Source organism: Marmota marmota, unplaced genomic scaffold (assembly GCF_001458135.2).
Source record: "Marmota marmota marmota unplaced genomic scaffold, marMar, whole genome shotgun sequence".
Lineage (NCBI taxonomy): Eukaryota > Metazoa > Chordata > Mammalia > Rodentia > Sciuridae > Marmota > Marmota marmota.
In genome coordinates this window covers 14,119,471-14,143,417 of record NW_026000048.1, presented here as the reverse complement: position 1 = coordinate 14,143,417, position 23,947 = coordinate 14,119,471, and the positions used below count along the sequence as shown (strand labels likewise).

General features: G+C 38.7%; 2 protein-coding genes across 4 annotated transcripts in view; one reads left to right on the top strand and one right to left on the bottom strand.

Annotated features, from left to right (window-relative positions):
- Thnsl1 (threonine synthase like 1) overlaps window positions 1-23,947 on the top strand; it is a 186,254-nt gene that overhangs the window by 14,538 nt on the left and 147,769 nt on the right. The gene's annotated exons all lie outside the window — the stretch shown is intronic.
- Prtfdc1 (phosphoribosyl transferase domain containing 1) overlaps window positions 20,443-23,947 on the bottom strand; it is an 87,668-nt gene continuing 84,163 nt past the window's right edge. For 2 of the 3 annotated variants that reach the window (XM_015495231.2, XM_048812680.1), the window contains exons 8-9: window positions 23,440-23,516; window positions 20,545-21,825 (exon numbers count right to left, since the gene is read on the bottom strand). In XM_015495231.2, the coding sequence (XP_015350717.1) occupies window positions 21,778-21,825; window positions 23,440-23,516 (125 nt within the window). In that variant the 3' untranslated portion in view covers window positions 20,545-21,777. Of the gene's footprint in view, window positions 21,826-23,439; window positions 23,517-23,947 lie in introns of all 3 variants that reach the window. The other variant, XM_015495230.2, reaches the window with a different exon arrangement.

The following is a 23,947-nucleotide window of genomic DNA, read 5'->3' as shown; positions in this document are numbered from 1 at the left end:
CCTTTTTTTTTTTTTTTTTGGTGGCTCTGGGGGTTGAACCCAGTGCCTTGAGCATGCAAGGCAAGTACTCTACCAACTGAGCTATGTCCCTAGCCTACAAGATATTCACTTTTGAAGGATCTGCAGGGGTTAAATTTTTCAGAGTTATCCTCAATTATCTCTGACAATGGCTTGTTATGCTCAGCAATTCAATCATGTGCATCTAATCAGTTTAACAGTATTTTTAAAGCCCTGGCCAGTATCCTGGGTAGTACAGAGGACATAAAGAAAGAAGAAAAGAGCTTATAATTTTGTGAAATAAGCCAGGAAAAAGTAGACAAATAATATGGAACTAAACCAAGTAGTGGATGGTGGATCGAAGTCTGGAGACATGTTGTCTCCAGAGGAAGAGAGACTGAGCTTTGGTGGCCTCGATCACCCACCTGTGCAGTAGAGCCTAGAGTTCAGTGGAGCTGTCTTCACCTCTTCCAGAGCTACCTGGGGTTTGGGGGCCACCTGCCAGCGTAGGATGGGGTCTAGGACCTTCTGGGAATATGTGCACATGCTGATTTGTCTTCCGGAGTCAGAATGCTTTCCTAGCTCAGAGTTGTTTCAGTACAGGGTTGTTTTCTCATCTTGAGGGGAAAAAAAAAAAAAAAAAAAATTCAAAGGGAACATGTTAGTGAATACAGCAAGTTCTTTTCAGAACATATTTTGTGCCAGGCTCAACTGCCTACTGATTTTTAATTTTTCCAATTCGCTAGACGTAGGGCCTCAATTTTTATAGCATGATGTCTTCTCTAGACCACAGATTCTCTTTCTGCCTCCTCCCCTACCCAGTTTTGCTCAGAGAGGAGGGGAGACTTCTGTTTCAGGCATCAGTAAAATATTTGACACATCTATATTACTTCTCACTCATCTAACTTTCAACCGCCTGAAAATGCAACTAAAATCAGCTACTTAGTGCCGTTCAGTTAAGGTTAAGGTTATGGTTGGAAATAGTGATTGATTATCAGCAAATGCCTTTTTTTTCCCATTTCCACTTGTGCAAGAAACAGAAGATAGGCTTTGCCATGCTGAATTCTACTTTCCTTTATTACTTCTACCCTTGTCCTGATTTGACCCACAGTAATACTATTTTTCCTTAATTTGACTGGACCATATCCCATACTGGAAATTTCCTAGTTTATGTTTTATGGATAAATAGAGGCAGATCTCTGTAGGAAAGCAATTAATTTTTTGGTTCTGGTTTCCCTCTTCGATTGTAGTATCTCTAGGACTGTTGAAAGTCCACACCAATTTTTTCTTTCTTTCTTTTTCCTTTTCTTTCCTTTTCTCTTTTGGTGCCTCGTTGGTGTTTCACATGTGTTTGTAAATAAGGCTTTCCAGGGTTGGCTTTGTTTTCTCTTCCACTTTGGTTCCCTTCAGAGATGTCATCTTGGAAGTTGCAGCAAAGCCCTCTGTCTGAGCAAAGGTATTGACAGAAGCCACCAGCAACCACTGAAGGCATTGCTGGCCCAGGGCTGCTGTGCCTGATGTTGGGGTGTGCTTGCCAATACCATGCTAAGATAAATAGTGGCATTCTGATGGGCCTGCCATTGGAGCTACTGCCCATGACATTGCCTCTACTGCTAATTCTGGGGTGCATTCTACCACTCCTAATAGGGCAGCCACCACCAGAGTGGGTGCTAGTTTGGGGGCTGCAAATGCTGATTCTACATGCTGCTTCCTGGAGTGACAGTTTCGTGATGTCCATGATGCCCTATGCAGAAATGGTCTAACAGAAGTAAGGACAAACCTTTCTGTTAACTTTAGGGTCAGGGCTGGGTTGTAGCTCAGAGGTAGAGTGCTTGCCTAGCACATGTAAGGCACTGGGTTGGATCCTCAGCACCACAAAAAAATAAATAAATAAAGGTATTTAAAGAAAAAAAAACTTGGGTCAAAGTAGTGTTGCTTTATGCTCCCAAAATATCAGAGTTTTGCACTTTCCATTTTACTTGCCTTCTTCTCTTCCCCCAATGAGATTCTGATGCTTGTTTACTGAAGATGAACCAGTGGAAACAGCTATGTCCCACACCCCATGCCATTTGTGCTTATCACATTGAACATGATGTTGAGCCAAACTGTTGAGTAATTTCTCAGGGGAGCGACAGTCCCTCAAACCATCAATCCTCCGTCCAATCTCCAGCCATAAGCACAGTTTGTAAACCTATTTTTGTTGCAAAGAAGTCCGACAGTATGATTAATAAAGGATTCTCAAGGATATAAATAAATTTCACTAGGATAAAATTATGTGGAGAGTGACATGGATATAAATTCAAGGAGAGAGAAAAAAAAGGATGTATCATTTCCAAATATTAAACAACAGTTTTTCATATAGATTTTAGTGGATGAGAATGGGTATGAAATCATCTGGATAGTTAGTTTACATCAGACAAATATACAAATGATATGCAGTTTCATTTTCAAATATTAACATTTACAGTCCAGTGGAAATTACATCTTTGGCAACTATTTAAACTCATGTTGAAAAAAAATTTAATGTTATCCTTAAAACAGGTGAACAAGAGCTTAGTAGTTTTTCAAGATTCTTTTTTGGGTGAGTTGAGGGAAGCTGTGAAGAAAATGTTTAAGGACTTCCAACTTAGAGTGTTTTGCAAATGTACTCAGAATGACTAATTTCTATGAATTGTTTCCTGTGTTGTTTTTTCATATGAATTTGTTTCCTGTGTTGTTTGTTCATATGAATATTTTTATTTTATAAATTTGTTTAAGAGGCTGGGGTTGTGGCTCAGTGGTTGAGTGCTCGCCTGGCCCATGCGGGCCCTGGGTTCAATCCTCAGCACCACATAAAAATAAATACATAAAATAAAGGTATTGTGTCCAACTACAACTAAAAAGTAAATATTAAAAAAATAAATAAATAAAGTTGTTTAAAAACTAAATCTAAATACTGGTGACTACAAGTAGACTGTAGATTATCAGTTACTAGATCAAGGAGCACATCCTGCAGGGAACCACATCCACACTTCTATTTTAAAGCCTGATCTGTTCTCATTCTCTGTTGCCTCCTCCTCCTCCTTCTTCTGTTCTGTTTTTCAGTGTTCAAAAAAAAAAGACAGAGAAGAAGAAAAACTGAAAAGTGGCAAGGAGGATGGGTAGGAAGGGAACATAATTAGCCTTCTATGTGGACTTATTTTTATTGTCACTCTGAGCTTCAAATATCAGTTGAGAGGGAAAAATTGAGAATAAAACTGGAAACTTGGTTATCAGGAGAACCCTTTCCTAGTTGGATGGATATAGATAGATAGATAGATAGATAGATAGATAGATAGATAGATAGATATCCCAGGGAAAAGTGGTTCACTGAAGACTAGATTTGTGCTATTTGTTGGTTGCAAGAGTAACAGCTTGCTGAGGCTGGAGATGGAGAGAGAACAAGGAATTCCTTCAGCAAAGGAGTTGCAGAGAATTGAGGTCTTTAGTAACCATGGTTAAGGATAACATTCTTTTGCTAGGGCAGTCACACCCAGCAGAGGTCAATTTCTGCAGCAGCAGGGGCAACTGGGTAAAGGCCTTTTAGTGCCAGGGCTATTGCATGGAAGTTGAACATAAACCCCACAAGGCTTCAGAGTGAAGAGAAAGCTGGGACTGAGTTTAGTTCATTTTCTCCTTTGCCCTGGCAATGAACACAGGGTCACATTTAACAGTGAAAACTGGAAATTTAGCCAATCAGGAAAACTTAACATGTATGTATTTGTATACTATTTAAGTAAAGGTTCTATACTTTACCTACTCCAAATTTATTGGCAAATTTTGATAAATTGTTTGTTAGAGATATCCTGGTAAGCATATACACACCATTTTATATGTACATATACATATAGATACACTGATATGTTTGATGGCAAATATTTAGCTTATGACTTCTCATGCAAAATATTCTGTCAATGAACACTACAGTCCTAGGTGAAGCACCAAATGGTTGGTTTGCTTTCTTCATACAACCAAACCTTCAAACACTTTCACTTACCAACCAAAATTGTAGGCACTGTGCTGAAGAGGAAACAATCAATGTTTCCAGGACAACCCTTACTGAGCCGAGCCCCAGTGTCACACCTAAAACACCCAGAGGTGGTAGCTGCAGTTGCTGAGTCCCAAAATTGATGTGTATGAGGTCACTGCCTGTCTTCCTGGACCACCATTTCTAGTTTGGGAGCAGGCTAGAAATGGCCTGGGACCTGTTCTGATGGTTTTTAAATATGTGTCCTCTGGTAGGTGGGCCAAGTTAAACCTAAAAGGACCACACAGTGTTCTGAGAGTCACTTTGCAGGTTAGGTTCATAGCTATTATGCTGTTAAATGACCAGGGTAGACACCCCCTCAATGTGGCATGGAGAGCCTTTGTCTTTTAGATTCTGCTGCCTTAGGGCAAAGCCACATCTGGCAATGTGGGCATGACTGTTCCCTCTGCTCAGGGGTCAGAAAGTTGTGAATGAAGATTTCTTGTAGAGATTGGAAATTGTTACCCCAAAGCCTCACCTCTGAATAGCCCAGAGGTATGTGCATCAAAGGGGGCCTCTATTTGCTTGTTTTTCTTGGCCAAGTGGGAGGAGGAATGTTGGAGAGCGAAGGACATTCCCAGAGAACGGCAGGGCCCTTGTTGGTATGTTGTTCCCAATTCCTTTCTGAGTGAATTCTGAGGCTGATAAACTGGCTCCGGCACAACTGTTCACAGCTGCATGTAGGATGTTGCAGGGGACACAATGGCTGCTGTGTGTGCTAGAGTACAAACAGTCCCACACAGGACCAAGCCTGGGAAACAATGGGATCACAAATAACCTTCAATACAATGCATTCATTTCCTGTAATAACATTGGGCTACAGGAGGCCCAGCCGGCCAGTTCTACCTGACCAAGAGACACCCCCCCACCCAACACTGGATGTCATCATTTTAGAAGCTCACTGTTCATTAAGAATAAAAGATGCATTGAAAGAAGGGAGATAGCAAGCAACTGGTTCTTTTAATTTTTTTTCTGCAGAGCAAGATATAATTAAAAGTATATATTTGTATGCCCAGATAAAACAGTGTGGTAAAAATACTGGAGAAATGTTAGAAGCTGTTTCAATTTTAAGTCCTTCCGACACTAAATGCTCATGATTCACCATTCCTGCTAAAAATATTGGCACGAGGCACACCGGGCTCCTCTGCTTCTCAGCAGCCGCTGGCTGTTATGTGAGCTCACCTCTCTGCCCTGCCTGAGCTTCCCTCCTCACAGGGGAAGGAGCCCTACTGGGAATTGATTTAAGAATCTCCCTAATAATAATGCTAATGAGAAGAGGTAACACCTACTGAGCTCTTTTTAGGTAACTGGCCCAGGGTTGGTTTTTTTTTTTTTTTTCTTTTTTGTGCTGGGGATGGAACCCAAGGCTGTGTCCATGCTAGGTAAATGCCCTCTCACTGAGCCACAAACCCAATCACAGCCCAGTTCTAATTGCTGGAATTTTCACAAGAGCTCTTTGATGTGTGTTCCATTAACAACTCCAGGTGAGAAAGGAGCTTAAGCAATTTACCCAAGTTCACACCTAGTGAGCCTTGTCAAATAGGTACCTAGGGCCCCCCATGAAGGCTCTTTGCTGAGGGGCATTCCACCAGACCAGGTGGCTGCCTCACCCGTTGTCTGTGACAAAATGACACAAACAGCTCTCCCTTGAGACAGGCCATTGAGAAGGCTCCCAGGGGAGCAAGCTTTTGGGGGAAGAAGGGAACCTGGTGTTCTTTTATGTCTGAGAAAGGAACACATCTGGAGTTGATATCCCAATAACAAGGCTGCTCACCTTCAGGGATAGCTATAAAATGTAGCAGGGGATCTTTCGGTATCTGCTCAGAAAGCCATCCAGGTGCTGTCACTGGTGCCAGCCAGGTCATCTCCTAATACTTAATGTGCCTCAAGAATGTTCCAGATGTTGGGAGAGTCTCAGAGGGGTTCAATAGTGGCACTGGGAAGGGAGAGGGCAGGCTGGAGGGATCAGCATAGAAACAGAAACACTGTCTATGCATTGTACTTTGGAACTAAAAGAACCTTTAGAAGTCATTCAGCCATTTCCTCATTTTGTAATTTAGAGGCTGAGGGGCAAGAGGCCAACTGCCCTAGCTAATACCACTCAGGTGGCTGGATACAGGGCCAGGATTAAAATTGAGGTCTGCTCCCTGCACCTGTGTGAAAGAATAAACGCAGTTAGTACATGGATTACGTGCTTAACTGAAAACTGAAGGCCAATAATATCTTGGCAGGGATGTGACAGAAAAGAAATGGAAAATACAATTCCTCCCATTCTAAGGTTTGTACCTTCTCTTGGGGACACACACCATACAGAAATGTAACTGCTGGTGGATATAAGTAGACCCTTACCTCATGACTCCGGTGTATGTGTCAGAACAGAAGAACTTTAGTGATAATCTGGTCAGGATGGTGGTAACCCAGAAGGAGACAGATAAGAGGGATGTGAATTGGAAGAAAGAAAGTAAAAAGCATTCAATGTGGAAAGACCATTTGTGCCAAAGGATAAAGCAGAAATGGGTGAGAGCTTTGCTCAGAGGCAGTGAACAGGTTTGTTTGGCTGGTCTGGTGACCGTGTATCAACAAGTCATGAGAAATGACCTCATGAAGAGAAACCAGATTTTAAAACATTCCTGTCATAACTTGAGGCAGCTAGCTGTCTGACATTTGAGACACGAAAGAATCTGCCCTGGTTTGATAGCTAAGGGACTAAACCAGAAGAAAGAAATTACCTGCACAGTTTCCCAGCAGGTCACATTAGCAACTATCAGCAATTGTAATGCTGTTAACTGAGCTACATAAATCATTGCAGAATGGTGATGGAGTTCTCATAGTTCAGGTGTGATGCTGGCTCCAGGGATATGATGGACACACCCTGGGCATAAATATATATTTTTTAACAGGTGTATTTTGTCATAACAATTCCAATAGAAAATCATCCCCTTTTAATGTCATTGAAAATTAAGGAGGTCCAGCAATCCTTGGAGGCTGTAAATAATCCATAGATGCTTCATGGATGTTTAAAAGAGTTAATACAACTGAGCACTTGTAATCCCAAGGAGGCTGAGGTAGGAGGATCAAAAGTTCAAAGCCAGCCTCAGCAACTTAGAGAGGCCCTAAACAACTTAGTGAGATCCTGTTTCAAAATAAAAAAATAAAAAAGTCTGGGGATGTGGCTCAATGGTTAAGTGCCCCAGGGTTTAATCCCTGGTTACCCTCCACCCCGCAAAAGAGTGAATACAGTTTCAGGGCTTATTCTCCCTGTCACTGACTCAAGCAGAGAAGCAGGCATCTGTTTATTAATACTCTTTCTGCTCTGATGGCTAGGAGGCCATGCAGCGTTTTTGTCTGTTTTGCCCTTAATTAGATGTTGTTTTAATCAGCTTTCCGTCTCAATGACAAAATACCCGAGAAAATCAGCTTACAAGGAGGCAAAGTTTATTTTGGCTCATGGTTTCAGAGGTTTCAATCTATGGTTGCTGTGCCTTATTGATTTTGAGTCTGTGGCAGCAGCTATAGTACCTCATGGTGTGGTGGTGGAGGCTGCTCACCTCATAGTAGCCAAAAAGCAAATGGTGGAAGGGGAGAAAGAGGGGAAGGAAAAAGGAGCCCGGTATCCAAAGGGCACAGCCCCAATGATCTAACTTCCTCCCACTAAGCCCCGCCTCTTAAAGATCCCACCACCTCCAAATAGCAAGGCACAGACAGGCTGGCAACCAAGCCTTTAGCATCTGGGCCTTTGGAGATATTAAGACCCAAACCAGGGCTGGGGATGTGGCTCAAGTGGTAGCGCACTGGCCTGGCATGCGTGCGGCCCGGGTTCGATCCTCAACACCACATACAAACAAAGATGTTGTGTCCGCCGAAAACTAAAAAATAAATATTAAAAAATTTCTCTCTCTATCTCTCCTCTATCTCGAAAAAAAAAAAAAAAAAGACCCAAACCATAACAGGTGTGTTCTCTCCCTGCAGAGAGGCAATGATATTGTATGATTACAGGAATATTCTCATGGTGGACGCTCTGGCTACCACTCTGTAGAGCACATTAGGGGGCAAACCTCAGTCAGAAGCAGAAGTCACAGCCAAAGGCTCCAGAAGCAGAGGGACTTGAGAACCCCTCTGAGGAAAGCCCCAGTTGTTCTTTTTTTATTTGCTCATTCTCCTTTGATCAGTCTGCAGGCAGGGTTTCCTTCAAGCTCTAAACTAGAACAGATCTAAGGTACCTGAAAAAGGACTTGAACAAAGAAAAGCTTTGCATTTTAATAAGAAAGATATCTGGTCTTTGTTGAAAGACCCAAAGAGCAGGACTGACTCCTGCTGAGAGGGAACTGGGGATTCTGGGAAAAGAGTGTATTTGCATTAAAGTAGGCCAGACTATCACGTAGTTGATTCAGAATAAACCAATTCAGTTAAATAAACATGTGTTGGGTACTTAGCATGTGTTGAAAACATTTATAACATCTTTGGAGAACCTTAATATTTTTCTTTTTCCAAAATGCATTTGTTACATTGGATACCTGAAGTTTAGAAATTAATATATTTTATATATTTTGAAACTGATTTTTTTAGTGCTTTTTTTTTTTTTTTCTTTATTGCTGTCCCTTAGTTTTTCATTAACCTTGTTTTCTTCCAATGTCATCTTGGCTATCTTATGGGAAGCCAAGGAATGGCTTGCCAGCAGCAAGAATACAACCCAGGGAAGATTCAACCTTCTGTCAGCAGGAGACTATTGGAGGCAGTGGAGCTTCTAAACCATCTCATCTGCCTCTTTCCTCCTCTGCTCAATCCTGGTGACAGTTTTGCAGATTTACAGTTTGGGCTGTGTTAATTGGGAAGCTCACAGTCCTGTAGAATTTGGTATGCACAGTTTTTGGGTCCTGAAAGGATCATGGCAAGAATGGAGGAAGAAGGAAAAAACAAGAACTTTTTGGAATAGTGGCTTCTCCTCCAAAGGAAGAAAGTATTGTGAGGGTGATTGAATTAATCCCAGTTTAAGAGAACCGAAGACCAAGGAGGACGTAGGCCATCTAGCCTGGGATACCTTACTTCTAAATTTCTGTACCAAGAACTGTTCAACTCAAGCATCAGTCTAGGAGAGACCTAGTCCCTGTGTTACATGAGCATTTCTGATCAGGCTGAAGACCAGAATCAGAAGTGTCTGGAAAATGGAAAGAGCATGCAAGGAGAGTCAGAGGAAAGTGTGTGCTAGTCAGGAAGTAAAGAGTCAATTTTGACTTTGGCGAGTTATTTAACTTTCCTAAGCCTCAGTTTACTCACCTGAAAAATGGGGGAAATACAGAGTAGGCTCTGGAGGCAGACAAGTGAAAATTTTCCTCATTTTCTAGCAGTTTGACCTGGAGAAATGGCTTTCAATCTTTCAAAGTTTATTTCCTCTTGTATAAAATGAGACAGGGTGATTATTATCTACCTTGAAGAGTTATAAGAATTAAATAGCACATGTTAAGTGTCTAAGACAGTATTTAGACATGGCATTCAGTAGATATCAGCAATGTATGGTAATAGAAAGGATTTGAAGATTAGATAAATGCATTTAAAACACCATACGGTGTGCCACACAGAGGGCAGTTAATAAGAATTGGATCTCATATGACTTGGAGCAACCCAATAAATATTTGTTGAACAAATGCCCAAAGGAGGAAGTATTCTTATACTCCAAGTATATTAGCTTCCTGTTTGCTATAACATGTTACCGCACATTTAGTGACTAAAACAACTCAGATTTATTGTTTTATGGTTTTGGAGATCAGAAGTCCAAAATAACTTTCATTACACTGAAGTCAAGGTGCCAGGAAAGCTGGTTGTTGTTTTTTTTAGAGGCTCCCACGGAGAATGTTTCCTTTCATTTTCTGGATTCTAAAGACTTTTTGCATTTCTTGTTTCATGTCCTCTTCCTCCAGCTTCAAAGCCAGGAGTGCAAGATTTCCAAATTTCTCCGTGATTCAGATTCGTCTTACCCCTTCTCTGATTCTTATTCTCCTACCTCCTATTTATAATGACCATTGGGATTATATTACATTGAACCCATCTGGATAATCCAGGATAATCACCATCCCAATATCCTTAACTTAATTATACCTGCAAAGTCCCTTCTTCCTGGGATGGTGACATATGCACCAATTTGAGGAAGCAGGGTGTGGCCATCCTTGGGGTCATTATTCTGCTGACCACAGAAGGAAAGAATGAAAGGCAGGCTACACATGCATTTCCTTCCAGAGCTTCTGTTCACCATGTGACCTTGCCCGGTGTGTCTCACAATGAACAACTCTGTCCTGGACCTTATATAAATTCCAAAGGCATTTGATTTCTCAATGGGTCTTTCCAAATTCTAGCAGGTTAATAGTCTTGCCTCAGAGAAAAGGGTAGTTTACAATGAAGGTAAACGTCTCAAGCTATCTCTTGGGCTCTGCTTTGTCTTGAGTTAATTATGAGCATCTTGAGATTCACTCTCACCAATAGCTTACCTAGTATTTATTACTTAATTACACATCATAACTACAAGGTGAGGAGGCCCATTTGTCTCTCCTGGGTTTCCAGATGACTAGAGCAAGGGCTAGAAAAGATCAGAATTAGAGCTCAGAATTAGAAGCTCAGTGTTGCAGAAGTCAGAATGGCTTGAATTATAATATTACTATTTCACTTCTTTGCCTCCAACTGGAAAAGAAGGGTAGAGCCTGTTGGGTCTTAATTGTTGGCGTTGTAGCATGGAGTTACAGTGAGATTAGAATTCTCTTTGTTTCCCTATACATTGGCATACTTTCTTATTTGCATCTAACTTTAAGGTTGCTATAAAAAAAGTGTTTTTGAACTTGTGACTGAACTAGCAGGGGCATAGGAACTCTTTAATGGATTCTTTCCTGGTGTGGAAGTGATTTACCAAGACATTCTGGCTTTCTGATTAAAAACTGGAACTTTTTTTTTTTTAATGTTTATTTTTTAGTTTTCGGCAGACACATCTTTGTTTGTATGTGGTGCTGAGGATCGAACCCGGGCCGCACGCACGCCAGGCGAGCGCGCTACCGCTTGAGCCACATCCCCAGCTTCCCAAAAAAACTGGAACTTCTTAAAAAAATTTTAAGACTGTGATCAGTACAAAGATGGTTGCCCAAACAATTTATACTTTAAAACAAAACTACAAAAGCCCCACATCTGTTCAACTTAAACAGCTCCACAACTATTTTAACTATAGTTTGGATAAGGGTAACTTAAAAAACTAAGATTTTATACCCTTATAACAAAATCATGGTTCAGACAAATATTACTTGGTGTGTCAGTAAGCTTTCCATTCCTATAATAAAATACCTGAAAATAGTCAGCTTATAAAGAGAAAAGTTTTATTTGGGCTCACAACTTTGAAGGTTTCAGTCCATGATCAGTTGGCCCCATTGTTTTTTAGACCTGTGGCAAGGCAGCATGTCATGGTAGGCAGCACTTGGTAGGGTAAGTTGCTTACCTCATGATAGCTGGAGAGTGAAGAGAGAGAGATAATAGAAATGACCTCGAAGGAATCGTGGGACTCTGTTCTCTTGTCCCTCTTTCTCTTTACTTTGCAGCTGTCATGACCTAAAACTTATCAGTAGGCCTCACCTCTTAAAGGTTTCTACAACTTTCCATTAGTACTAAACTGGGAACCAAACTTTTAACATATGGGCCTTAGAGGGATATTTCAGATCCAAACTATATGGTACATGGCCATAGAAATATTTAGTAATTATTTAAAAGCTGTTATGAAAAGCAAGGACTGAGATGAAGAATATTTAGAGACGAGTGACAGGAAAAATGTCAGCATTAAGTATTTACATATGGCCATGTGTAAATGTATGTATAAAACTGTGTTGATTAATGTTAAGTGATAACAAATACATATATTCTCATGAATTCTCACACTAACCTAGGAGGTGGATATTATCTCTATTTAACTGAAGTGCAGAAAAGGTAAGTCACATGTTAGTTAATGACAAAAATCTGGACTCAAACACAGGCCTCCTATTTCCAAAACTTGCGCCCTTAATCTCCTGCTTCATATACTGGCATATACTGTGAAAAGTGGAAGAAATAATTTAGTTCAGCTCCTTCATTTTAAGTAGGAGCTCCAAGAGAGGCAAAATGATGTACTGATAACATAGACAGAATAAAGTTGGGTGAGGGCTGGGGTTGTAGCTTAGTGGTGGAGAGCTAGCCTACATGTGTGTAAGGCACTGGGCCCAATTCTCAGCACTACATGTAAATAAATAAATAAATAAATAAATAAATAAATAAATAAATGTCTATTGATAAGTTTATACACACACACATATACACACATATATATGTATACACACACACACACACACACACACATATATATATATATATATATAGAGAGAGAGAGAGAGAGAGAGAGCGAGAGAGAGAACATGCTTGGATGAAACAGTAGAGAGTGATTTCTAGTAAATTTACTGCCATTAGTTTCTAAGGAACATGAAGGAGATTTTTTTCTTTGTTAGCTTTTATACTTGAGGAAGTAAATGTGTGACTAAAGTATCTCTGAGGTTGCTAAGGCTCGGAAGACTATGCCTTTGGTTGAGCAGGACAGACCTGAGCAAGGTAGCCTGGCTATTACTTTGGAACTGAAGGAATGACCTCTTCCCTATTAGGCACAACAGTCAAGCTCTGGCTGGAGTAACAGTGGAGGTGAAGACAGGACAGAAAGCCAGGAGCAGCCTGGGGATGCTAAAAAGCTGTGGATGGAGCCTGTAGCAATGGGGTGAGCTCAGGTCCAAATGTCCAGAGAGCAGACAAAAATCTTCATGGGCCAAAGCTCAGTACACCACAATCAGCTGAGCAGTTGGGACTTCCTTTAGCTCCCGAAGCACCAGCACCCAGCAGGCCAATCAGGCAGCCCAGCATGTTGCTCTGTTGTAGCTTGTCTTGGGACCTGTATGTGAGAGTCCTGGACCAAAATTGGTGACAGGTGAGGCTAGCACATTCCTTGTGAGCAATCTTATATAGCATGTCCCTATTTAGTTTGGGAAATATCATACTTGCAAGATTGCTGGTTTGTTTTATAAATGAAGCAAAAGTCTGTTATTTTTTTTTTAATATGCCTTTTTATACATCTAGTATTGAGTTGGTGGTCAAGATCAGTGTTAACTTAAATATAATAATTCTTGGGATGCTTCAATGATTTTTATTTTTTTTTTTAATTTTTATTTTTTTATTTTTTTTTAAGGGTTACCAGCCCCTGTGAGAGCCAGAGCTGTGGATGAGCTTCACATGTAATCTTTTTTTTTTTTTTTTTAATATTTATTTTATTTTTTTAGTTTTCGGCGGACACAACATCTTTGTTTGTATGTGGTGCTGAGGATCGAACCCGGGCCGCATGCACGCCAGGCGAGCGCGCTACCACTTGAGCCACATCCCCAGCCCCTACTTCAATGATTTTTAAAGGGCCAATATTTAGAATATTAAAGGGCAATATTAATGAGACATGTTTATAAAGGGCCAATGCCTGGTATCTATTAAAGAATAAATATTTGTCAAATGAATGAATGAATCTGAAATGACACAGTGAGAGGGTCTATACCTTTTGGAAGTCTAGTAATTCCATAAAACTCCTTTATTTGAACTTTGGGAGGCCTACATAAACCCAAAGAAATTAGGAACTAGTAGTGAAATACTTAGTATATGCTATTTGGGAAGTGAAGAAACCATCCATCCCCATCCTTTCAAAAATGAAACTTAGGTGCTGGGGTGCAGTGGCAGAGCACATGGGGAAGCGTGCCAAGGCCCTGGGTTCTATCCCGGCCCCCTGCTACCCCCTCCCCTCCCAGGAAAAAGGAAAGGAAAGGAAGAAAGGAAGAAAGAGTTTTTAGGAAAAAGATATGAGGAGAGTGAGGGTAGGAACTTTTGATGAAGGGAATTTTCAGTCCCTTGCTCTTGTCTTCTCACAGACTCCAGCGCAGAGAAGGGTCTATTCAGCTGCCCAAAGCCTATGCGTACCAGCAGGAGATTAGGAAATGAGTGAAATGCCAAATTCTCAAACGTTGTGTGTGGGAGCATCCCAAACAGGATTTTCAGTCATTTGGACTCTGTCCTAAACACCCACACAACAGAAATGGACCTCAGTGCAAGAGACAAGAGCAGACCATTTGAAGATACCACATACCCAGTCCCCTACTTCTTTCCAAAGTCCTCTTCTCTTTACCTAAAAATGAATCTTCCATCCCATTTGATAAGAAACACTTCTGTAGGTGAGTGTGCGTATGAACCAATTGCAATTTTCAGTAGATTTTTTTTTTAATATAGTGCTTAATTGCCTTCAAATTTCATTTCTAAAAACCTTTCTGTCTGAAATCTGGGAATTTCTAAAATCCAATCAGATTTGGACAGGGTGAATGATTTAATGTCTCTGGTGCTTAGCAAAGCAAAGGAAAAAAAAAAATAAGCCATAGGTTATTTTTAGGACATTCTGAGACAACAACAGGTTTTCATTCCTTCTTCAACATAAAAGGGAAATTTTACTATTTATTTATTTATTATTTCTTTCATTTTTTGGTACTAGGGATTGAACCCAGGGCCACTCAACCACTGAGCCACATCCCCAACCTTTTTTATATTTTTATTTAGAAACAGGGTTTCACTAAGTTGCTTAGGGCCTTGTTAAGTTGCTGAGGCTGGCTTAGAACTCGAGATCCTCCTGCCTCAGCCTCCTAAGCCACTATAGGCATGTTTCACAGCCCCCAGTTCATAATGAGAAATTTTAAAGTAAAATAAACTTTGGAAACAGAAAAAACTTTTCTGGGGAAATATTTATTTAGAATTACGGTAATTAACATGTAACAAAATTCACCATTTTAACCATTTTTAAGTGTACCTGCTGTTCATGTGTGTTAGGTATTCACATTGTTGAAAGACAGATCTCTAGAACATTTTCATCTGGCAAAACTGAAGTTCCAAACCCATTACAACATCTCCCCATTCCCTGCTTCCCTCCAGCCCATGACAAAAACCATTCCACTTTCTGTTTTTCTGAGTTTACGTACTCTAGATACCTCATATAAGAGGAATCATATAATATTTGTCCATTTGTGACAGGCTTATTTCTCTTAGCATGGTGTCTTCAGGGTTATTCATGTTCATTTATGTGACAGGAATTCCTTCCTTTTTAAAGGCTGAATAATATTTTGTATTCTGTATGCCACATTTTGTTTATTCATTTATCCCTCAATGGACAATTGAGTCATTTCCCCCTCTCGGCTACTGTGAATAGTTGCTCCTCTTAACAAAGAAATACAAGGGAATAGTAATTTCTTACAAATAGTAGTTTCTTTTTTCCCCACATTTTTTATTGGTGCATTAGAATTGTACACAATTATGGGATCTGTTGTCACACATCTGTACATGCACACAATACAGGAATATAATTTGGCCAATATCACTTCCCAGCACTTCTCCCCTCCCTCCCTGCCTCTCACCCCTGGTTCCCTTTCCCCTACTGATCTCCCTTTGACTTGCATGAGATCGACACCCAACTTTCTTTTCCTCTTTCCTCTCTAGCTTCCACATATGAGAGAAAACATACACTTGACCTTCTGAGTTTGACTTATTGAGCTTAATATGTTGGTCTCTAGTTCCATTCATTTTCCTGCAAATGACATATTTTCATTTTTCTTTATGGTTGAATAAAACTCCATTGCTCACATGTGCCATGTTTTCTTTATCCATGCATCTATTGATGAACATCTAGGCTGGTACTATAGGTTGGCTATTGTGAATGGTGCTACTATAAACATGTGTATGCATATATTACTGGAGTATGATGACTTTAATTCTTTAGGAGAAATACTGAGGAATGGTATACGTGGGTCATATGGTGGTTCCATGCCTAGTCTGTTGAGGAACCTACATACTGATTTCTGTAGTGGTTTTACAAATATACCATCTCACCAACAGTGTAAAAGTGTTCCTTTTTCTCCACATCCTCTCCAGCATTTATTATTATTTGTATTCTTGATAACTGCCATTCTAACTGGTGTGAGATGAAATCTCAGTGTAGTTTTGATTTGCATTTCCCTAATTACTAACGATGTTGAATATTTTTTAATATAATTGTTGGCCACAAATAGTAATTTCTTAAACTGGGATACTGTGTTGCCCAGATAAGACCTAGGTATTTAATGTCTCACTTAGGGATGGATATGAGGGAGGACAGACACTGGTAACGCTTTGAAAAATTACCAGTGCTTGAAACTATGCCGAGACCTCAAAGAATTTTTGCTGGAAGCATCTCAAGCATATGGACTAGTTTCCCTTCAAAACAAGATGAATTATTTTAAACCCAAACTGCTTTCCTTTTGGACTTGTCAAAACAATTTAGTTTTTAATGAAACATGATGGAAAAAAAGATTGAATGAGGATGTAGAAATATTACATTTATTAAAACACTTTAGACCACTGGATATTAAGTGACCCATACACTTTGTAGGAGGCTAAAATACTCCCAGGTAGAGATAAGCATAAAACATCTTTTGTTGAATACCTTATTTATAATCAGTATTAATGATTGATGATCATCCTGTATGGGATGTGAACACTTTTTTGCTAAAATGAATTTTCATCATTTTAAGTATCAAGGACCAATTATTTGTCTCTTTGTTAGCTCAGTCTGATCACAGTGTATTTGTTATTTCCTAAAGTATTTTTTTTTCCCCAGCAAAAGGGAAATGCAGACACATGGAGAATACTTGAGCTACTTTTCTACCTGAAGAAACAACAGTGGGATATTTTTAAAAGATCTCTAAGAGTATGTAATTCCCCTTTTTGGATAGCAGGCTTACTTCCCTACTTCCAAATCAAAGCATAGTAAGACACAAAAGCAAGAACATTAGAATTTCAAGGGACACGTTTTGAGACCATACAGTAGTGCACATATCATGTGCAATTTATCTCTGTTTGAAAGACTCTGAGTCAGAAAGGATGTGAAAAAACATCTAGGTAGGAAAAAAAAAAAACAGTTGATAGAATCTAGAGATACATTTTGCAAAATCCGATCATTATCTTCTTTTTAGTGATTATCAAAGAGACCACAAAAATTTCATGATGTAAGTTCCTCTAAAAGAAATATCTTGCACGTAAAGTATGTAACACTGATATTTTTGTTTCTTCTAACTCCTTCCCAATTATTTCTAGTTTTCGTTTTTCAAGGTCGGACCAACTCAGAATAAATTAATAGAAGAGATTTAGGAATCAATCATTGCAAAAGTTTACAGTATTTGACCAAGTCCTTGCATGTGTTAATCTTTAGGGAAAATTTAAGTTGCCAATGTTAGACTACATGAAAAGAGCAACAACTCAGAGAAAAATGAAAGCTTGCCAATTGCAGAAACATGTTGTCCCGAAAAAATCACTGATTGTAAAGAATACCATCTCTCCTTATATAAGCTTCCAGATGTTGTTGAACCAAATTTTTAAAAGAAAAAAGAAAAAGCTTATGAGTCATAGGGTGCAACTACAGTTGAGCAAAGTTTAGCAGCTCTGTTAATTAAAGCATAAAGCACTTTGTGGTATGTGTGATAAACAATGTTATAAAATGGGGAAATGTAGATTTTTGCAAACAACAGAATTCAAGTATTCAGAATGCTATTTAAGCCATAGACTTGAAGATATTGAAACTAGATGCTATGTAATTGAATAGTGATTACATATACAGTATGCAATAAAAACCAGAACTACGTTAGGGACAATAAATCTAAAATGTCTTGAGAGACATTTTGTTTTTGATAATCCGAAGGATAACTCTATCAATATATATGTACAAAGAGAAGTTCATCAGCATATATATTTTAAATACCAGGAAAAATTGCCTTTGACCCTTGCTCACGAAAGTTTTACTAGCTTAACATAATTGAAAGGACATGAAAGTGAAACCATGACTTCTGTCCTTGCGCTCCTTCTCTGAACCCCAAGGCACATTTTAGAGGAATTTTTTTTTTTTTTTCAGCGCTGAGGATGAAAGCCAGGAAGGGCCCTGCACATGCCAGACAAGTGCTCTACTACTGAGCTATACCCCAGACCCCTATTATTATTAGTAGTAGTAGTACCAGGATTGAATCCAGGGGTGCTTAATCACCGAGCCACATCCCCAGCCCTTTGTATTTTTTTAAATTTTGAAATAGAGTCTCACTAAGTTGCTCAGGGCCTCCCTAAGTTGCTGGGCTGGCTTTGAACTTGTGATCCTCCTGCTTTAGTGTCTGACCAGAGAATTGAGAAAAATATCCTGTTTATAGTGAAATAAATCCAAGTTTGGCTTCCCCTTTCGAGGGAGATCAGGAACCTTGGAATTGATTCTCAAGAATGAAGGTACAGGGACTGGGGCTGTAGCTCAGTGGTAGAATGTTTGCCTTACAACGGGTGAGGCACCGGGTTCAGTCCTCAGCACCACATAAAAATAAATAAATAAAGATATTATGTCTATCTATAACTAAAATACAATTAAAAAAAAAAGAATGGAGGTGAGGCCCTATTCCTCCTAGCATTTCAACTGAACCCCAATTGCCTAAATCTCTACCTTAGCCTTAGATCTCCTGTCAAGTTCCTTTATTCTTTTTTTTTAGGGCCCACATTTTACTTTCTTCTTTGCAATTTTCTGCTCTCTCTTATCCTCTGCATTTTAAAATTTGTTATTCCTGGAACTAATGCTGGTACTCTAGAAAGTCAAATTAGGTCAACAGAACAAAATAACTTTATTAGCTCCATTTCAATCAACAAACATTTAGAGATATCATTTATCAGGTTGATGACAGTCTTTTCCTAATTTACAGAAAGATTTAATCAGGTATTGATGTTAATTTTGGCAAAGTTATTTTTTATATCTGTTTAAATGATCATAAGGTTTTCCTTTTTTAGCTTATTAATGATGGATTATATTGATTTTTGAATGTTAAATCAATCTTATAATCTTAGGATAAATCCCACTTGGATCATGATGCTATTCTTTTTATACATTATTGATTGAACTTACTGATGCTTTGTTGAGAAAATTTTGCATCTATGTTCATGAGGAATTTTCATCTATAATTTGCTTTCCTTATAATATTTTGTCTGGTTTTTATTTTGTCAAGATAATATTGACCTCATAGAATGAAGAGCATTCCTTCCTTGAAAATTTTTCCAGAAGAGTTTGTGTATAATTGATATTATTTTCTCTTTAATGCTTGGTAGAATTTATCAGAAAAATTCTCTAGACATAAAGGTTTTCTCTAGAATTAAATTAAAATTTCTTTAATACCTACTGAGCTGTTTGGGGTTTTATGTTTCTTTTTGATTGTGCTTTGGGAGTTTAAGCCTTTCAAGATAAGTCTATTTCATCTAAGTTATCAAATTTATAGGCATAAAAATTGTTAATCATATTCTTATTATCCAATTAGTATCTGTATAACCTGTAGTAATGCCAACTCTCTCATTCCTAATTTTAGTAATTTGTGTCTTGTAAAAAGACAAAAATTACAACCAATTTTAGTTTAAAGATCTTAATTGGCTTTGTGATTCTAAAATCAAGCAATATTTCATTCCATAAAACTGAATAAGTATCCTATGGGGCAAGCAGAGGAAAATGGTTTTATGGACAGAAAAAGGCTAAAGAAAACAGAAATAAAAAACAAAGGGCTAGTTAGTTATTTCAAAGCTAAACGCTTTGGAACACTAAATTAATAAGTGTACTCATATACATTGAATTCAATGTGTGTGTACATATATTTTTTTGATTTTTTTTTTTTTGGTACTGCAGATTGAACCCAGAGGTACTTTATCCCTAAGTTATATCCCCATCCCTTTTTATTTTTGAGAAAGGGACTACCTAAATTGCCAAGACTGGCCTTGAACTTGTGATCCTTCCTGTCTCAGCCTTCTCAAGTCACTGGAATTACAGGTGTGTGCCACCGTATCTGGTAAAATTCAAGATTTTTAAGAAAATATTTTTGTACTCTATAATGTATAGATGATTTTGTATTTAAGATCATATGCGTGTCTGGATTTTTCTAGGTCTTCCAATAAAATGTGGCATGGTCGAAAATTATGTTTAGAATATTAATTCTGATATTTCAAGAAATTGGCTAGCTATACACAATTATTAATCTGTAACTTGGGTACCGATCCTTCTATGGAGCAAAACTAGAGAGGAATTCCCTTTGCTGATTCCCTCTCTTGAGATATCTGGGTGTGGTTTGTTTTCTTCTTGGACTGAAACGAAGATATGCAGAAAAATCCTTTACAACTAAAATTCCTTGTTCTTACAAATGAGCCCAGGGCAAGGGGAGGCCTATCAAATCTAGCCTGGCTCAATCATTTGCTTATATTAGTAGTGCATACATTGGATTTAAACCAGGTGAACAAAAATAGCCACAGGATAGTATCTGCAGTGGTGTATTGAAGCTACTGGCTCATACATATTTTAATAGCTAAAAGTACATAGAAAATATGAAGGTGGAAGAAAAAACAGTTAGCAGTTATAAAACATAACAAGTTTTCTTATTTGTTTTATTAGTTTAAAGGAAGCTGGAACCTAATAACAATACATCACATTTGGTTCAGAACCAAACAAAGGCTGCTTATTTATTTTTTGCATTTACTTCTTTTAGGAAGTAAGGAAAAACAGCTCTATTGGCATTCAAATTTATTTCGAATTAAAATTCCCATAAATTAGAAAATGTCTCAGACAGCAGTGATAATAATAATAATAAAGTGTTTATTTGGTTAAAAAAAAATCTTTTGTAGGTAAGCTTGTTTCCCGTAGCACCTCGGATTGTGCCATTGGTCTTATAAGGACACTTAAGGAAATAATTCAATCTCTGTGTTCATGTTTCAGACAATACTTAATAGTGTCTTGGCCTTTGATGCAAATAACAGGAAAAATTTATACTTGCTTAGTTTCATGCATTGAAAACACTCCCTACTCAATTCTGCCATTTGCTCAGGTCCCACGTGAATGAAAGGGTACAGGGTAGGAACCAGGGCCTTGCTGCCATTGTGTCTTTTCTAATTAAAATTCAGAGTATTAAACACAGTTGAGTACATCCATGCATACACAACACACTGTCATCACATACCGGAAGCTCCGATCAAGAGCACTAAGCAAAGGCTCATTTCATAACATCATTAAGATTCATCGTACCCTGCTTTTCTGAAAGGCTTTGTCACAGCAGATAATGATGTCCTGTCAGAGAGGCGCAAACAGGAATTTATACTAAGTTATCCTTTCCCTCCCTTTTTTAGCATGGGAATCTAGCTGCATTCCTAGTATGTCAGCTCAGGACTTACTTTAAAAGGTTTCCCAGTTAATAGCATAAAATATTACAAAATGAAGGTATTAAAAATGTTAGGTGAAAAATATATGAGTAACTAAGTGGGGGTATTCCTGGGAATGGTAGTCAAACATAATGATTATCAAAACAAAAGAAGGTGTAACTCAGGAGTGTGAAGGTGGAGAGAACTTATGAGTCATAAGGTGGAGTGTTGAATTTGGAACAAGTCAAATAAAAGCACTGCTTTCTTTTCCTTAAGAACCTTTAGTACTCTTTATATCTCAGAAAAGAAAGCTTTCACTTAAAACGTTTTTTTTTTCTTTTACATCCTGTTGCGTGAAGTCGCCCCCGGGGAGACAGATTTTACAGGCTGGCTTCCTGAGTGTAGTATAGTAGTAAGAATGATGTTATCTGGGAAGTCGATGGTAAGAATTTGCTTCTTCAGACTCGATATTTTTCTTTACCGTGTTCATTGATCACGCAGATGTGCTGAAACAATAAGGGATTTACATGTATCAGTTTCTTAACAAAATACAAGGCACAGAAAATATGATGTAGCAATAATAGAATGCTACCTTGTATTGGTTTTTGCTCATTTAAACACGTATGTGTGTATTTGGATGTGCGAAAAATCTAAAGATACCCATTTAAATGCTTGGTAAAAGGTTTTTTTTGTTGTTTTATTATTATTTGGTATTGGAGAGTGAACCTGAGATACTTTACCATTGAGCCACATCCCAGTCCATTTTATGTTTTATACAGAGAGGTTCTTTTTTTTTTTGGTTGTAGATGGACACAAAACCCTTATTTTACTTATTTAATTTTATGGTGCTGAGGATCAAACCCAGTGCCTCACATGTGCAAGGCAAGTGCTCTACCACTGAGCCTAAACCCCAGCTGCCAGAGACAGGCTCTTGCTAAATTATGAGGCTGGCTTCAAATGTGTGATCCTCCTCCTGCCTCAGTCTCCTGAGTTGCTGGGATTACAGGTGTGTGCTGCTCTGTCTGACTTCTTTGTTGTTTTAGTTCTTAACCCTATTTTGAATTTGGTTTCCCAGGTCCCCAAAACTAGAAACACTAAGAGTCCAGCATATTTATCCCTGGTGGAAACAGAAATCTTCTACTAGTAAAATTATAGCTACTTGGGTAACCAAAGAAATAACAGTGGAAATAAACTATGGATTTTTTTTTTTTTCTTTTGTGGTGCTGGGGATTGAACCCAGAACCTTGTGCATGTGAGGCAAGCACTCTACCAACTGAGCTATATCCCCAGCCCCATATCATGGATTCCTAATCAACCATTTTTGGGTAACAAGACATGTGTAAGGAATATTTTTATTGCAAATAACAGAAATGGAGTAGGGCTAATGTAGGCAAAAAATGGGGGGACGGTTATTGGTAGGATGCCAATACAATCAAAGAAAGAGCTGAGCAATAAAACAGGTGAAAGGCAGGAACAAGGGTGTCGGAGACTGGCCCATGCTGCTTGTGGGTGCTCTCTGGGGCTGATATTATAGTGGCTTATGTCCAAAGACTCTAGGTCTCTGTGACTTTTGATTTAAGTTTCTAATTTCCAGGAGTAAGATGCTGATTGCTCCACTTTTGGTAAAATGTCTACTTCGACATCATTCAGGATTGATCAGGGTCACACAGCTCGGCCCACACTGGGGGTTGGTGTCTGTATGTTGAATCCCAAAAGGGGGAATGGTAACAAGCTGGATGCCACTGTAATTGGAACCTGTTAGACTTCAAGTACTGACATGAACCACTTTAGAGAATATTAGCTATCATTATGATTGATTGGACATGGTCAATAACTCTGAAGAAAAATCAATGTGGAGCCATAATTGTGCTTTTTGCTTCCTATTTCTTTAGTACAAAATAGAGATAATCATCATTTGCTTCCATCATCCTAATCCCAATCTTACAGGGTGGTGGTAGGAATTAATTGGGAGTACAGATGAAAATTGCTCAATATATCCAGACACAGAAGAGACCCACTGAATAATGGTTATTAGTATTACTATTTAAAAGATTTGTTAAATTGATGTCACTGTTAAATTCTTATGAAAAGGGGAATTAGGGTTAACATGCAAGACTTACATTCAGATCTCTGAAGTATTCATTGTAATCTAAGGCATATCCCACCACAAATAAGTTTGGAATCTCAAATCCAGCATCTTAGCAGAAAGAAAGAGAGAGAGAGAGAAAAAAAAAAAGCATAATTCAGAGTACGTTAAGTCTAATGTCACCATATGCTGTTTTTGGCACTTAAAACAGTGAAGACTTTGCATTTGGATGGAAATAAGAAAGACTCATGGTGAGCAATGCACACGACAAGCCCAATAGGGACCTTGACCGGAATGACTACTTGCAGAAACAAGGCAAATAAGCAAACATACATGACTGGACTCCCAGTGCACAGAGTTGAGGAAGGGCTCAAGAGGCTCAGAAGATAAGGAGTGTGTGTGAGTTAGTCATGAGGCCCTATTGTTCACGTGCAGGCAGTATGTAATGACATAATACCAAAGGAAATTCTCTGAAAAGCATTAAGGGCAGTTCAAACAGAAAGTATCATAGCATTGCAAACATGAACAGGTACGCAGATCTC